General features: G+C 37.8%; 2 protein-coding genes across 2 annotated transcripts; one reads left to right on the top strand and one right to left on the bottom strand.

The window, feature by feature from the left end:
- Positions 1–883: 883 nt before the first annotated feature.
- Positions 884–11,725, top strand: pic (DNA damage-binding protein pic). The gene is made up of 22 exons (XM_077441179.1): positions 884–1,190; positions 1,730–1,878; positions 1,943–2,208; positions 2,280–2,379; positions 2,455–2,560; positions 2,636–2,718; positions 3,941–4,088; positions 4,175–4,396; positions 4,472–4,634; positions 4,705–4,813; positions 6,487–6,674; positions 6,771–6,934; positions 7,007–7,178; positions 7,255–7,398; positions 7,475–7,598; positions 7,674–7,872; positions 7,943–8,202; positions 8,276–8,425; positions 9,901–10,031; positions 10,145–10,317; positions 10,487–10,713; positions 10,784–11,725. The coding sequence occupies exons 1-22, from the start codon at positions 1,121–1,123 to the stop codon at positions 10,865–10,867; spliced, it is 3,432 nt and encodes a 1,143-aa protein (XP_077297305.1). The 5' UTR covers positions 884–1,120; the 3' UTR covers positions 10,868–11,725.
- On the bottom strand, positions 10,746–14,027 carry LOC143919022 (uridine diphosphate glucose pyrophosphatase NUDT14-like). The gene is made up of 5 exons (XM_077441180.1): positions 13,947–14,027; positions 13,636–13,833; positions 13,352–13,562; positions 13,213–13,289; positions 10,746–11,974 (listed from the first exon to the last, which is right to left on the bottom strand). Exons 2-5 carry the CDS (start codon positions 13,823–13,825, stop codon positions 11,808–11,810), a joined length of 645 nt encoding a protein of 214 aa, XP_077297306.1. The 5' UTR covers positions 13,826–13,833; positions 13,947–14,027; the 3' UTR covers positions 10,746–11,807.
- Positions 14,028–14,639: the final 612 nt, after the last annotated feature.

Here is a 14,639-nt window from a genome sequence, read left to right as displayed (position 1 = left end):
ATAGAACGGAGCGTCAGGCAAGGATGCATCCTATCACCTACTCTTTTTAACACCTACACCGAATCCATCTTCCACGATGCTCTCCAAGAGGCGGAGGGCATCAAGGTGGGCGGCGAGACGATCACCAATATAAGATATGCTGATGACACGGCACTAGTCGCTGAAAATTTAGCAGACCTGCAAAGATCTCTAGACCGTGTACATCAAGAAAGCAATCGAAGAGGTCTGCGCATAAATCTAAAGAAGACAAAATTTATGATAGTAGATAGAATGCAAACAGACACCGGGAATCTAACCTTGGATGGAGAGGTGATAGAAAGAGTAAAAAGATTCAAATACCTGGGTACCTGGCTGAATGAAGAGATGGACCCAGATGAAGATTTAAGAATCCGCATCGAGATGGCTAGAACAGCATTTGTAAAAATGAAGGCGGCGCTTACAAACAAGCATCTCAATCTTCATACGCGGTTGAGATTCGCGAAGAGCTACGTCTGGACAGTATTACTACACGGATGTGAGACGCGGACTCTGAAAACCAAGATGATCAGCCGCATTGAAGCTTTTGAGATGTGGGTCTATAGGCGTATGCTGAAGATTCCGTGGACCAAAAAGATATCAAACGAAGCTGTCCTCGGCATGATGGGGAGAGGCAGGGAACTTGTTTCTGTCATCAAGCGGAGAAAGATGGAGTACCTCGGACACATGATACGGGGTCCAAAATACGAATTTCTCCGTTTGATAACCATGGGGGAAAATAGAAGGAAAGAAATGGATTGGCAGGAAAAAGTTATCTTGGCTTCGAAACATGCGCATGTGGACCGATATGAGCGCCGAAGAGCTGTTCCGAGCCGCTGAAGACCGATGCGGATATATTCAAATAGTCGACGAGGTGGTTGCCAACGTCCGGATGCGGACAAGGCATTAACAAGAAGAAGAAGAAAGCATTTGAAATGTGCAGAAAAGTGACATGCGGTACTGGCCGTGTTTGTAGGTGCTAGGCGCGTTGGCGGCATCGTTGGTGTTCACAACACCGTTCGTCTGGTGTCGCGAGTGGCGAGTGGCGAGAGGTTTCGAGGTTTCGAGGGTTCGAGGTTTCCGGCGTCCGGAGGAGATCGTGACGATGGCGGCTTCAGCCTGCCACTACGTGGTGACGGCGCAGAAGCCAACCGCAGTCACGGCTTGCGTCACAGGTATTTCGCCCCACCGCCCCACCGCCCCGCCGCCCGCCGCCCCACCGCTCCGCGCCGATCCTCAACTCTCCTGCGCACCCCCTGCTGACACCTTTGAGGTTATGTCGACCGGCAACTGCTCACCCCGCCCCCTCCGCCCCCTTCGCCCCCTCCGCTTCCTCTCTTCACCCACCCCAACTTCATTGCTCCATTTCCTCGTCGAAAGGTCATGCGTAGTCTCTTCGTGTCAACCATGAACCTTTTGTCATGCGAACACTGTATTTGTGGTTAGGATTGATAACCCATTCGAATATCGCACGTCCAATATGATTCGGCCACAACTCGAATATTGTACAATTTCGCCATGCTGATTTATTTCATAATAAATTTAAATTTCATACATGCATATTTTCATTGAACTTTGTACTTCCAGAATGATTTTATTGTTAATCTCAATTCATAAGTCTCTCAACAAAAAAATAAATAAATTTAAGTTGTTGTACATTTATTTCGAAGGTGCGATTTTACACATAGTAAAATTTTCTTCGTATATTTTTCAGGAAATTTTACATCGCCGAAAGATTTGAACCTCCTAGTCGCTAAAAATTCTCGGCTCGAAGTCTACTTAGTAACTCCTGAAGGTTTGAGACCCCTCAAAGAAGTCGGTCTCTATGGCAAAGTTGCAAAGATGAAGCTGTTTCGACCGATGGTAACATTTCGACCACATATAAACGCAATAAATTAATAAATATTAATTTAATAATCACTTTCAGCACGAAAAGAAGGATCTCGTATTCATATTGACCACTAGATACAATGCCATGATACTAGAGTGGCGCGTCGGCGCCAACGGAGAGTTGGATGTCGTGACGAGGGCTCACGGAAACGTCGCTGATCGCATAGGAAAACCTTCCGAGAACGGAATACTGGCGGTCGTCGATCCTCTGGCCAGGGTTATAGGATTGCGACTGTACGACGGCCTGTTTAAAATTATACCACTCGATAAAGATTCGACGGAACTCAAAGCCGCTAGTTTAAGGTATATATTCAATAACTGCAAATTGTAACGTATATTTTACGTTTGTTTATTTTTTATTTTTGTAATTCCAGATTAGAAGAAGTCAATGTCCAAGACGTCGAATTCTTACACGGCTGTGCAAACCCCACTTTGATTCTAATACATCAAGATTTAAACGGGAGACATATTAAGGTTTTCATTTGCTCCGTGTATTGTTTTCTTTTAGTATTATTTTTGTTTTGATGAATTGCCGTTTTCTTTTTTCAGACACATGAAATCAATTTGAAGGACAAAGAATTTGTAAAAATACCATGGAAGCAAGATAACGTTGAGACCGAAGCGAGTATTCTTATTCCAGTTCCAAATCCTTTCGGTATTGGTTTTGATTGATAAATAATGCCTTTTTCCTTTACTGTTGGACAGTTTGATTATTGCGTGTTCTTTTCAGGTGGTGCTATTGTTATCGGACAAGAATCTATAGTATATCATGATGGTCAGAGTTACGTGGCTGTGGCTCCGCCCCAGATTAAAGTATACAGATGTTTAATAATGAAATACGTAGTTTGGTTCTTTAATGGTCTTTTTTCTTGTGTAAAAAGTTTTAAATTCTATTTATTATTAAGGCATTTACACAGTTAGTCTGAATTAAAATGACAAATCAAATTCATTCTGCTATCTGATTTAGTATATGCCAACCAAATGCAGTCAATTATTCAATGGATTCCACTATCTAGTACAATTTACATTGTTTAAATCAACTCAATAAGTAAATTTACTACATGATTGTTAAAGTACACAGTACATTAACCTTAAGTTGATTTATTTTAGAATTTAGCTGCAACTTAATACATATGTAATATGTGACTAAAAATGGTACTTGTTCACTAGTTGGGCTCACGTTTCGCGCTCAAAAACTAATTATTACAATATTATCAACACATGTCTAAGTGTTAAAATCAGTATTCCTGACGTTTATACATAAGTTTGAATACATTCTTAAACTTATTTAATAATAATGGCTTGCATAAATCTTGAAAAAATCCAACAAATGGAACGAATGTGGGGTTCCCCTTCAAGACTTATCTTCGTTTCTGCTATAAGACATATGTATAAATAAAAGACAATATAAATATAGCAACCAGCATCATAAAATAACGAAACTTAACAACCAGCAACATAGCTCAATGGTTAGCATATAATACTTTCAACTGAGAGGTCAAGGGTTCAATACCTGGCCCGGTATTGCCGGCCCGACCTTGAATATACGTGACTCCGAGTTGATCGTTTCCTACCAGAGTTTGCCAATTTATCTGATTTCATTAAACGGTTCCAAAAAATTGACAACACTCCCATTTCTAGCAAAATTCGAGTTTTCATCGTCTTGAATTTGCCGATTTATAAAATGCTGCAAATTTATCCGTATATGATTATTAGTCAGAGTTTGCCAATTTATTTAATTTCATTGAAACAGTTCTAACAAATTCGCAATCTTGTCATATTTTTCAAAGTTTTCAGTATCTCGAATTTGCTGATTTATAAAATCCTTCTTAATTTTATCTATAGATATCTCTATGATGCTCCGTAAAATTGTTTATCAATGTTTATAAGTTGCCAGGAAGGCGCATTGGAATCTACCTGGTGCTTATGTACAAAAAATTGGGTTTACAAGTAAAACGTGATAATTAGTTTTTGAGCGCGAAGTGAACAAGTGCCCTTAAAAGTATAAAAACATAATGCTATCGAATTGTTTCAGACCAGTACAATTAGTTGCTATTGTAAAGTCGACGAGCGCGGACTTCGATACCTCTTGGGCGATATGGCCGGTAGATTATTTATGCTCTTTTTAGAACTCCACAATCATCCCAGCAATAAAGTCAAAGATCTCAAAGTAGAACTTTTAGGTAAACACCACACTCTATATACATATTCACTTTCAACTTACATCCGAGTCAAAGTTTCATTTAAAACATTTGTTGATTAATTTCAGGCGAAATTCCAATCCCGGAATGCATGACATATTTAGACAACGGTGTAGTCTTTATCGGATCCCGTGTCGGCGATTCAGCTCTTGTGAGATTGAGTGTAGCTCCCGACGACTCCGGACAGTACGTGCAAGTCATGGAAACGTTCACTAATCTAGCTCCGATCGTCGATATGTGCATTGTAGATCTTGAAAGACAGGGACAAGGACAGCTCATCACGTGCTCCGGTGAGGAATTGATTCGTTTGCGATTGTCGTATGATAGTGAGTGGTTTTTTATTTAACGGTTGGTTTTTTATTTAGGTGCGTTCAAAACCGGATCTCTCCGTATCATCCGTAACGGAATCGGTATTCAAGAGCACGCTTCTATCGATCTGCCCGGTATTAAAGGCATGTGGGCTTTGACACTGTCGGAAGATAAGACTCATCATGATACGTTGGTTCTGGCGTTCGTCGGACAGACTAGGTTTGTGTTTTTAGATTGATGTGTGTCAGTGTGTTGGTTTGTTTGTATGATTTGTTTTGTTTGTTTGTAGGGTGTTGACACTGAATGGTGAAGAAGTCGAAGAGACCGAAATCGGAGGATTTATTTGGGATCATCAAACGTTCTATACCGGAAACGTCTGCCACAATCAATTGATACAAGTATTAAAATTGACAATATTATTAATTTGTCGTTTATAATGTTTCATCCATACTGTGGAATTTAATATAATATATTATATTTTATTCACGGTTATATGTAATTGTTTTTAAATTCTATTTGGCTGTCAAGTCCTTCACATTGTCTGGGTAACTGCTTTTTTCCATAAGCAGTACATTCAGTTTAACTCTTTCTATACAACATTACATTTTTGCAGAGTAATTTGCGCCTGGGGCAAACATGTTACTAACCTCCCTGCCCCCACTTATTTTTTTATATAATTTTTTAATATGTCCGATAAGAAAAATATCAAAATGATCATTTTCCCATTTAATACAATCAACAATTAAATTCAAATTCAATTAAAAGTTAGACGATTGATTGTAAATGATTCATGGCGGTTATTTTTTCCAAGAATATAAAGTATGCAATAATTTCTCGCAAAATAAATCAAGCATATTGTTTTACATAGTATGGAATATTACCGATTGCATTTTGGCGCCCCTCTCAATCTTGCGCATATTTTTGTTTCTAAAAATCAGCCTCTTAGTTAAATTATCTAAATGAGTTTTTCTAATGTAGAGACGTGTCTATACATAAATTGCATCTGTGTGTTCAAAAAGTAGAATTTCATCAAAATCTTTCAGTATATTTTTAAGATAAAATTGAAAAATATATAAGAATTTAATAGTCGAATAGGGGCTTTCAACTGATGGGTCATGGGTTCAATCCCTGGACCAGTGTTGCTGATCAGACCTTGAATATACGTGGCTCCAGGTCAATCGTTTCCTATCAGAGTTTGCCAATTTATCTGATATCATTATTGAAACGGTTCCACCCCCTTTTCACGATTGATCAGAACATAATTCTATTTCTTTTTCTTTTTAAATTCATTTCCCAATTTTCACCATTTTGAAAGAACGGGGTTTGATCAAAAATTTGCTATATATAGTGCTACAACATAAAAAGCTTCAATAATATTGTTGCATTGGGGTGGGTTCAGGATCCAAATGAAAGGCCAAAGTCGCTTCACAGCATTTATTCAACGATTACAGAGGTCCAAACGCATCCACCGCTCACTCCAGGATAATCTGATCTACCATGTACATACCTCCTTATAAAGAACAAGTTGCACAGCACAGCTTCCCCGATCCATTAATGTGTCTATTATCTAGGCACTTAAAGGTCCACCTTGGCGAGTCCATTGTTTACGCAGGCACTCGCCCAGGTCTGTGAGAACTCTAGCGTATCCTTTGTTCGGGCACTTACCGAGTCCTGTTGGCCTAATTCGGGGTCTCTATTGTTCACCCACGAATGCACATAGACAGTGGATACTCTCTCTTATATTCCCACTTTACAATATTTTCGGTTTTCTTGAAAATCAGCCATTTAATCCAGCTTAATTTTTTTGAGAGCATTCTCAGAGTGGATAACCATTATAAAAATGTTGCTTCAACTTTGCCAGTTTTATAGAATCATTTGACAAATTTTTGATATTACAAATTGAGGCCTTTCTTCTCCATTGATAATGAGAGACGTGAATCCATATTGGGTACATCGATTGTTGGTATACTTGGAGATTCGTTCATTCACTCTCTGGATCTCTGAAATGCCTCCCCTAGACTCTAGAAGCATTCCCCGGTCTAGAATAATATGTAAACATGCATTATTTCAGATCACTGATGCCGGAGTCAGACTAGTGCGCCGAGATGGTGATGGATGGTCAATGAAAGGCGAATGGCGTCCAGAGGATCCTCACCGATCTGTCGCCGTCGTAGCTTGCAACTCGCGACAAGTCGTATGTGCCGCCGGTCCACATCTTTACTACATTGAAATCGGCGATGGAGAACTCTTCGAAAAGAAGTACATATATATATATATATATATATATATATATATAATATAAACACTAATATACAAGCATCGGAAACTATCATTTATTTATACGTATATTTTTAGACACGTTTGTATGGACGAGGAAGTCGCGTGCATCGACCTGAGTCCCGTCGAGGAAAAGACGGGCTTATCTAACCTCGTTGGAGTCGGTCTTTGGACCGATATATCTGTCAGGATTCTCAGCGTGCCCGATTTGGAACACACTCACACTGAAAAATTGATGGGAGGTTAGTAAAGTTGTGTTTCATCGGTTCATTTGTAATTTATAGCGTGATGTGATTGTGTTATTATTATTTTAGAAATAATTCCTCGGTCGTTGTTGATCTGCGTACTAGAAAGCAGCTGTTATTTATTGTGCGCTCTCGGCGACGGGTCTATGTTTTACTTTACGTTGAACTTGCAAGACGGTACGCTGTCGCAGAAGAAGAAAGTCACGCTAGGAACCCAACCGACGGTGCTGAAGACGTTCAGGTACTTTTAATCCGTTGAAAAATGTGTTCGTAACTGTTGAAATCTGATTTAAAACGTAATTTCATCTCACTTTCAGATCTTTATCGATGACAAATGTCTTCGCATGCTCGGACAGACCGACCGTAATCTACTCGTCTAATCATAAGCTCGTGTTTTCGAATGTAAATTTAAAAGAAGTGGCTCACATGTGTTCGCTGAACGCTCAAGCCTACCCAGACAGGTGTGTTTAGTTGATTTAGCGTTGTTATATAAATTGATTATATATATGTATGTACTGAATTGAATTGGGTTTTCAGTCTCGCTCTGGCGACGGAAAGTACAGTTACTATCGGCACGATAGATGAAATACAAAAATTGCACATTAGAACTGTGCCGTTGGGCGAAACGCCGAGGAGGATAGCTTACCAGGAGGCGTCTAAGGTTCAGTCGTAGTCGGTGGCTCGTGTTTTAGTATGATTGAGGCTTCTTTGTAACGTATGTTCGGTTTGTTTTTAGACTTTTGGAGTTATAACGATGCGTCTGGATATATTGGACGGTGGAGGTGGTAGTTCCGTCGCTAGGGCGTCTGCTTCGACGATGAGCAACTCTTCGAGCAGTGCGGCTGGACTTGTGCCTCCGTGTCCGAAGCCGTTGCAACCCGGCACAGAGCAAGAGATTCACAATCTTCTTATTATCGACGATCATACCTTCGAAGGTATACATTTGAATTGACAAATTGATTATCGGAAACAAATGTATCCTTCATAACAATTCGTTTATTTTAGTATTGCACGCACATCAGATGATACCGAGCGAGTACGCCATGTCTTTGGTGTCTTGCAAATTGGGCGACGATCCCAACCACTATTATGCTGTTGGCACGGCCGTCGTCAACCCTGACGAACCGGAGCCGAAGCAGGGTCGCATTCTGCTCCTTCACTGGTCTGAAGGCAGGCTGACCCAAGTCGCCGAGAAGGAAATCAAAGGCGCTTGCTATAGCTTAGTCGAGTTCAACGGAAAACTCGCAGCGTCTATAAACAGCACTGTTTGTTTTTTGTTTATTATTATTATATATTACATGTATGGTTTTATATTTATTATATGTAATCGTTTCTTAGGTTCGTTTGTTCGAGTGGACCTCGGAAAGGGAACTTCGCTTGGAGTGTAGTCATTTTAATAATATTATGGTGTTATATCTGAAAGTCAAAGGAGATTTTATACTGATCGGTGATATTATGCGGTCTATGACGCTTTTGCAATATAAACAGGTATGTATAAATATGGTATCCGGGAAGTTTTTCGAAATCTATTCGTCGAATGCTGTTCTTTCTACTGGGGACGTTTTCTTCGAAACGCATTTGTTCGAGAGACGTATTTATCGAATGTGTACTGTTAGTCAAGTTTCAAACTGTTTAATTGGTTCGGTGATTATTGGTCACAAAGTCACTGAAATCCCTATAACAGAACATCTGGCAGCTGAAAAGTCCATCATACTAACGAGAACTTGAGTGCTAAATATTGGTTATTCGCGATTTTAATGGCAAAAATTGTCTGTGACCACCGCAATGTGACTAATAATCCAATTACCGTTTAATTATATGCCTCACTGTTGATTAATTATTTTTCGACACTATATCAACAGATGTTGTATTAACATTATAGTTGCAGACACATAGTGGTGCGCAACACATGGTTTTTTTTTTTTTAGATTGTTTTTTATATGCAAAAAAAACCGATAGAAACGGTGGAAGTCCAATTTTCAGTTTCAAAAACACTATTTCTGTTTGAATTAACTCAGAAATTGTTATCACTTATTTTAATTCTCGGAATCTCGGAAAAATAGAATAAACGTATTACAGGCTACCAATATTTTTAAATATTGTTAAACGCAAATCATTATATTTAATTTTTTGCGAGATATTTCTCGAAATGAAGAAAAGTGGACTTATGCTACTTTCGTATATACCTGCTCATGTGTATGTTTCTTGTTTTTAATATAAATGTAAATCTTTTACTACTGCCTTAGTTCAGAATTGTTTATAAATGTGCAGATATAGTTCCATATATGTGAAAAAAACCGCTAGTACACCTAATCTATGCCATCGCGATCCTTGGCAAAACTCACCCCCTGGAGTGTTTTCATTGATGGCCTTCGAGTGGATGTGTCTCTTTGTTCCGCAAATGACCGAACGCTTGTGTCTCAGTGCATGCCATGTTTATCTGAGTCTGTTCGTTAGTCTGGACAAAACATGCATCTTAGTGTGTCTTTGTGTACGCCTTGTATCACTGTGTTGTAAATTTTTTTATACGTGCCATGACTAGACTTACGCGTTGGTATACAAACGTAATAAAACTATGATATACAAACGCAATAAAACCATGTAGCATTTAGGAATTTATAAAGGTACAGAGTTTTTTTTTATATATTTATCATATTTTTTGTTGCATCAATAATGTAAATATATTGACATTGATTTTCCAATCATTAAGTATGAAACAAATCAGTTAGAAAAAAGCAACACCATAAAAAAATCATATTTTGTTTTAAAATATGATTTTTTTGTCAACGTAATAATTCACATTCGAACATTTTGTCGATCGAATGACTCGCGCTTCGATAAATTGCCATTCGAGTAACTCGCTTCGACCAATTGATTTCGAAGAATTTACCCAGAACCTATAAATATATTATTTTTCTAATGAAATCAGATTGTTATTTTATGTTTTTGGTTTCGAATTTTAGATGGAAGGTAGTTTCGAGGAGATAGCACGTGATTATACGCCGAATTGGGTCACTTCAGTAGAGATTTTGGACGACGATACTTTCCTCGGCGCCGAAAACAGTTTCAATCTATTCGTCTGTCAGAAAGATGGGTAAGTTATCGAACAAACCATGCTATTATTTGAATCGCACAATATGTAGATCCAAATTATCATTCTAATAGCTCTAAAAGAATTGCGAATAAATGTATCCGTTATATTTACAGTGCGGCAACGACCGATGAAGAAAGACAGCAAATGAACGAAATGGGCCAATTCCACGTCGGCGATCTGATTAATGTGTTCAGACGAGGATCATTAGTAATGCATCACTCCTCTGCCGATACTAGCACTCCTACCACAAACACCGTACTGTTTGCAACTGTATCGGGAGCTATAGGTAAAATATGATGGGAACAATTTAAACATCCATTCTATAAAATAAATGTGTATTTTAAGATACAAAGTATTTGTACAGTTAAATCGTACCCAAATATAATACAGTCTCCGATGCATAGTATCGGTGAGGAAATGAAATGTTAATTTATGCTTCATTCAATCATCCATAGGTCTCGTAACGCAAATTCCTCCTAATCTATTCGAATTTCTGCACGCTTTGGAAGGACGGCTCACACGTTCGATCAAAAGCGTCGGTAAAATATCACACTCGTTCTGGAGAAGCTTCAATACTGATATAAAGACGGAGCTAGCCGACGGTTTCATCGACGGCGATCTCATCGAAAGCTTTTTGGATCTCAGCAGGGAAACTATGGCGGAGACGGTGCAAGGAATACAGGTATTGAAATCAATGAAAATAATAATACTTACTATTTATTTTATTATCAACGTAATTATTACAATTGCAGATTGACGACGGGAGTGGAATGATACGAGAGGCGACCGTGGATGATTTGATTAAAGTTGTGGAAGATCTAACGAGAATACATTAAGAATAATTGCAATATTTAATTCACAAAAGAAATCCTAATGTTCAAAATTGAGAAAAAAATAAATTTTATAACATTTATGTGCAGAATAGTTAATTTGATCGTACCTTCAGCGTTGCGCGCATTTATTCTAAATATAATGTACATATTTTAAAACCGATTCTGGATCGATAAACATGAGAGTAGTCTGATTTTTAACATAAAAGTAAAACTTGAATGTTATTCGCATAAATAGTGGCATAGATAAGACTGTCATATCTTGTAACGTATGTCGAAATCGACAAACACACCCGTAAGACATTTTTAGTTTTGCTAAGTTATGACAATATATCTATGTGTTTGTGTTTACAATGTAGCGAACACGAAATGAAAACAAGTTTATAATGTAATAAGCGATTTGTGTCAGATGAGTCCATAATTGGACTCGAGCCATCAGCTGGTGGTTAAGGTTTGATTTATTAGGATTAGGCTTTGTAATTGAAGCCGAAGCCTTCAAATTTGTAATTTATCGCTGTATGCAAAAATATTGTCTGTTTTAATTTGCTTGTGGGGAGTAAAATTCAGTAACCAAATATTTTATGTTTTATTGACGTTTATAAAACGGGAAATTTTTTATTTATAAATGTTCTTTTTGTGTAATTTTTATTATATTCTTAAGTCTCCGTCGTGCGGTTCTAAACTTAAATTTATAGTGTGCGGTATCGTTGAGTGTATTGAAGGCAAGACTGGTTTACGACCGCACGACGGAGACGACTCGATAGGATTAACATACGTGTTTCGTAGAATATTGAAAATCAAGTCATAAATAATGAAAACTATACTGCTAATAATAAAAGTATTTTTAATTATAATATATTTTGGAAAAACAGCAATGTTCTTTTTTTTAATTTCTCTACCGAACTTTGATCTGTATGGAAAAAAAAGGGGTAGTTTGCCGCTACGGTCAACATTTCGCCGATCTCAGTTTCGGCGCTTTGTTCATCATGAACCAGGTGAGGCCGAAGAGGAAGCTCGGAGGACAACTGTGAGGGCCGTTCGAGCTCAGAATACCTTCGGCTTCTTCTATGCTCATTTCTATGACGTCTATAACTTCATCGTCGACTCCGCCACCTGATGAAAGACTTTTTGTTTATATTGCTATCAAACTTTAATAAATGTATTCAATGAATGCAAACCAGTACACTGATAATTTGGATAGCTAAAAGCTTTCCATGGTGACCCTGAGCGACACCTATAGTATTAAACTTGTACGTATATAAATTTGAAATCGTTTTCAAATAGTAAGTAGGATTGTTTTTGTCAATTTGATGATGAGCCGTTTCAACAATGAAATCAGATATATTAGCAAACTCTGGTAGGAAACGATCGACTCGGAGTCAAAAATATCTAAGTCTCACCAGCAGTACTGCAGATATACTCGGAATAAATTCTTTTCAATCCAGGTCAACCCAGAGCTCGAACTCGGCAACCTCTCGGTGGTTAGCATCAACGTTAGCACCAAGCTATACTGTTGACTTTTGTATCTAAGCATGCATACTTCTGATATTTTTTATATACATAATGAGAAGAGTGCTTTTAGGCATAATTATAGGCGGCAGAAAGATTTCCAATATAAGATGGCCAGCAATGAGGATTAAATTCATGAACTATGTATTTTGTAGAATAGAAATAGAGAGTAAACACTTGGGTCTAGCTCTAGAGATAAACAAAAATCCTCTTCATTAGTCTCATGAAGTCTGATGCTATGAGGAAGTCAACGATTTTATCAACCTAGGTGCTTTAATCTCAAGAGAAAGAGGATGTCAATCAGAAACCTGCAGAAGAATAAGAATGGCAAAAGCGGAAATGATCAATTTGACAAAGATATGAAAAAACTGTTCTATATATAGTGAGGAAAATAAAAAAATCTGTCTGATGATCTTAATTGCATTGTATGGAAATATATGTAGATGGGGACATGTAAGATGCCTTTGAAATAGGCTGGAGGCAGATTTTTCACATTCCGTAGATGACAAAACGCACGAACGTCTCCATCCTCAAAGAGTTGGCAGTTTCAGAGACTCCACAGTATGTATAAAAAGGATTATTTCCTACTTAGGATATATTACCAGGAAGAATATGAAGCTATTAGTCACCAGATCAGTTCAGGGAAAAGACCAGACCAGTCAGATCAAATCAAAGAACTGGCGGGATCATCTCTAGATGCTGTCAAAGGAGTGTAGCCAGATCCCAGATGAGTATTGAGCAAAACTAGGAAGAAGTATCAATGGAAAACTTACACCGTCTAACTTAAATTTGAATCCAAATCTACACTGACTGGTTTACATCGTGACAACACTCGTCATTACCTTGATTGACTTTTTGACCGTCGTTTACTTCACAGTAGTACAAAGCTTGCAAAGAGCCAGAAGTTCCAACTCCAGATCTAAAATAAAACGAAACATTAAAGTCAACAAATCAATTGAACGGTGAATAATGTGCAACTACCTGTATTTCATAACGAATTCCAGACTATCGGCTGGCACGTTGTATCCGCACTCTTCCAACACCTCTTCTTGAGCTATCTCGTCCCAAGACTTATCCTTATCGATGATCCCGGCACACAATTCTAAAGTTATTCCTAGCGATGCGGGATATTTCTCAGTGTCTATCGTGCCGTCTTGCTTGTCGACTCTCGGCACGGAGCTGTAATAAACAGCTGAAAATTTATTCAAGCATATAAAACATGTATCAATAATTCAATAACGAATAATAATTGAATATAATAATACCGGGTCTAAATTGTTTGACCATTACAAGCTTATTTCTAGTTAAGTTGTAAATTATTATTGCTACGCTGTCGTGGACTTCTAGAAGGTCCCAATTTTTGACCATTCCGTTTTGTTGGTAATTCAGTCTGAACGGTTTCACGTATGGAGAGTCAGGTAATGGAGAGACGTAGACATTTTGAAGGTCTTGCATCGTTGGAGCTGTAAAATGATAGGTTAGGTATTGATTTAATAGAAATTAATATCAAAAGACTATTGATTTGCTATCAATGTTGAAGCTGTGTAAAGTATCGATGTAATATTGTAATATTTACTGTCTAGTTTGAATAAATTGGCGATTTGCGGAATCGATGACAGGAAACGTACTGTCAAAGTGGAATAGTTATATCAATGTAACTAGGTCATGATCATAATTGTCAAGGTCAACCTATTTATTGCAAAATAGGCTTTTTATTCGTTTAAACGTGTTGATAAATGCATAAGTACGAGTAATAATATACAGAAAGTATATAAAACCATTTTCAACCACCTCAAAAAATTAATTTCTATAAAAGTTACAAATGAATTGTGCAAAATTCTTACAATTTGATTGAACTATCTATTGTTTAACGTTTTCCTTAGTCTTAGTTACAAAGATTTTATGCTACATTGTAAACCGTAAGGCCGACTCATGAAAAGGGGATGAAGTACTGCAGCACCCCAACCAAGCCGGTTTTTGTATAAAGAATCTATAGACGTGTAGGGAATTAGAATTAGCATGAGTAACGTGTCACAAATCTTCATTATAAAACTGTAGGTACAAATTGTGATATCGCACACGTGTCCAATGATGACCTCAAATGCCTCAAAGAAATGTATCGAGGACCATATCATATCCACAGTACCCCTCCGATGACTAATAAAAGATGTCATCAATATCAAAATCTACACATTTATATACTCGTTTACGAGATCTACTCTTCAGTTCAGTTCAACCAGCCACTTCAACGAGCTCACATTACTAATCA

The sequence above is a fragment of the Arctopsyche grandis genome, chromosome 11 (assembly GCF_051622035.1).
Source record: "Arctopsyche grandis isolate Sample6627 chromosome 11, ASM5162203v2, whole genome shotgun sequence".
Taxonomy (NCBI): Eukaryota; Metazoa; Arthropoda; class Insecta; order Trichoptera; family Hydropsychidae; genus Arctopsyche; species Arctopsyche grandis.
Note: the sequence above shows the minus strand (reverse complement) of the source record. Positions and strands in the feature narration are given on the sequence as shown.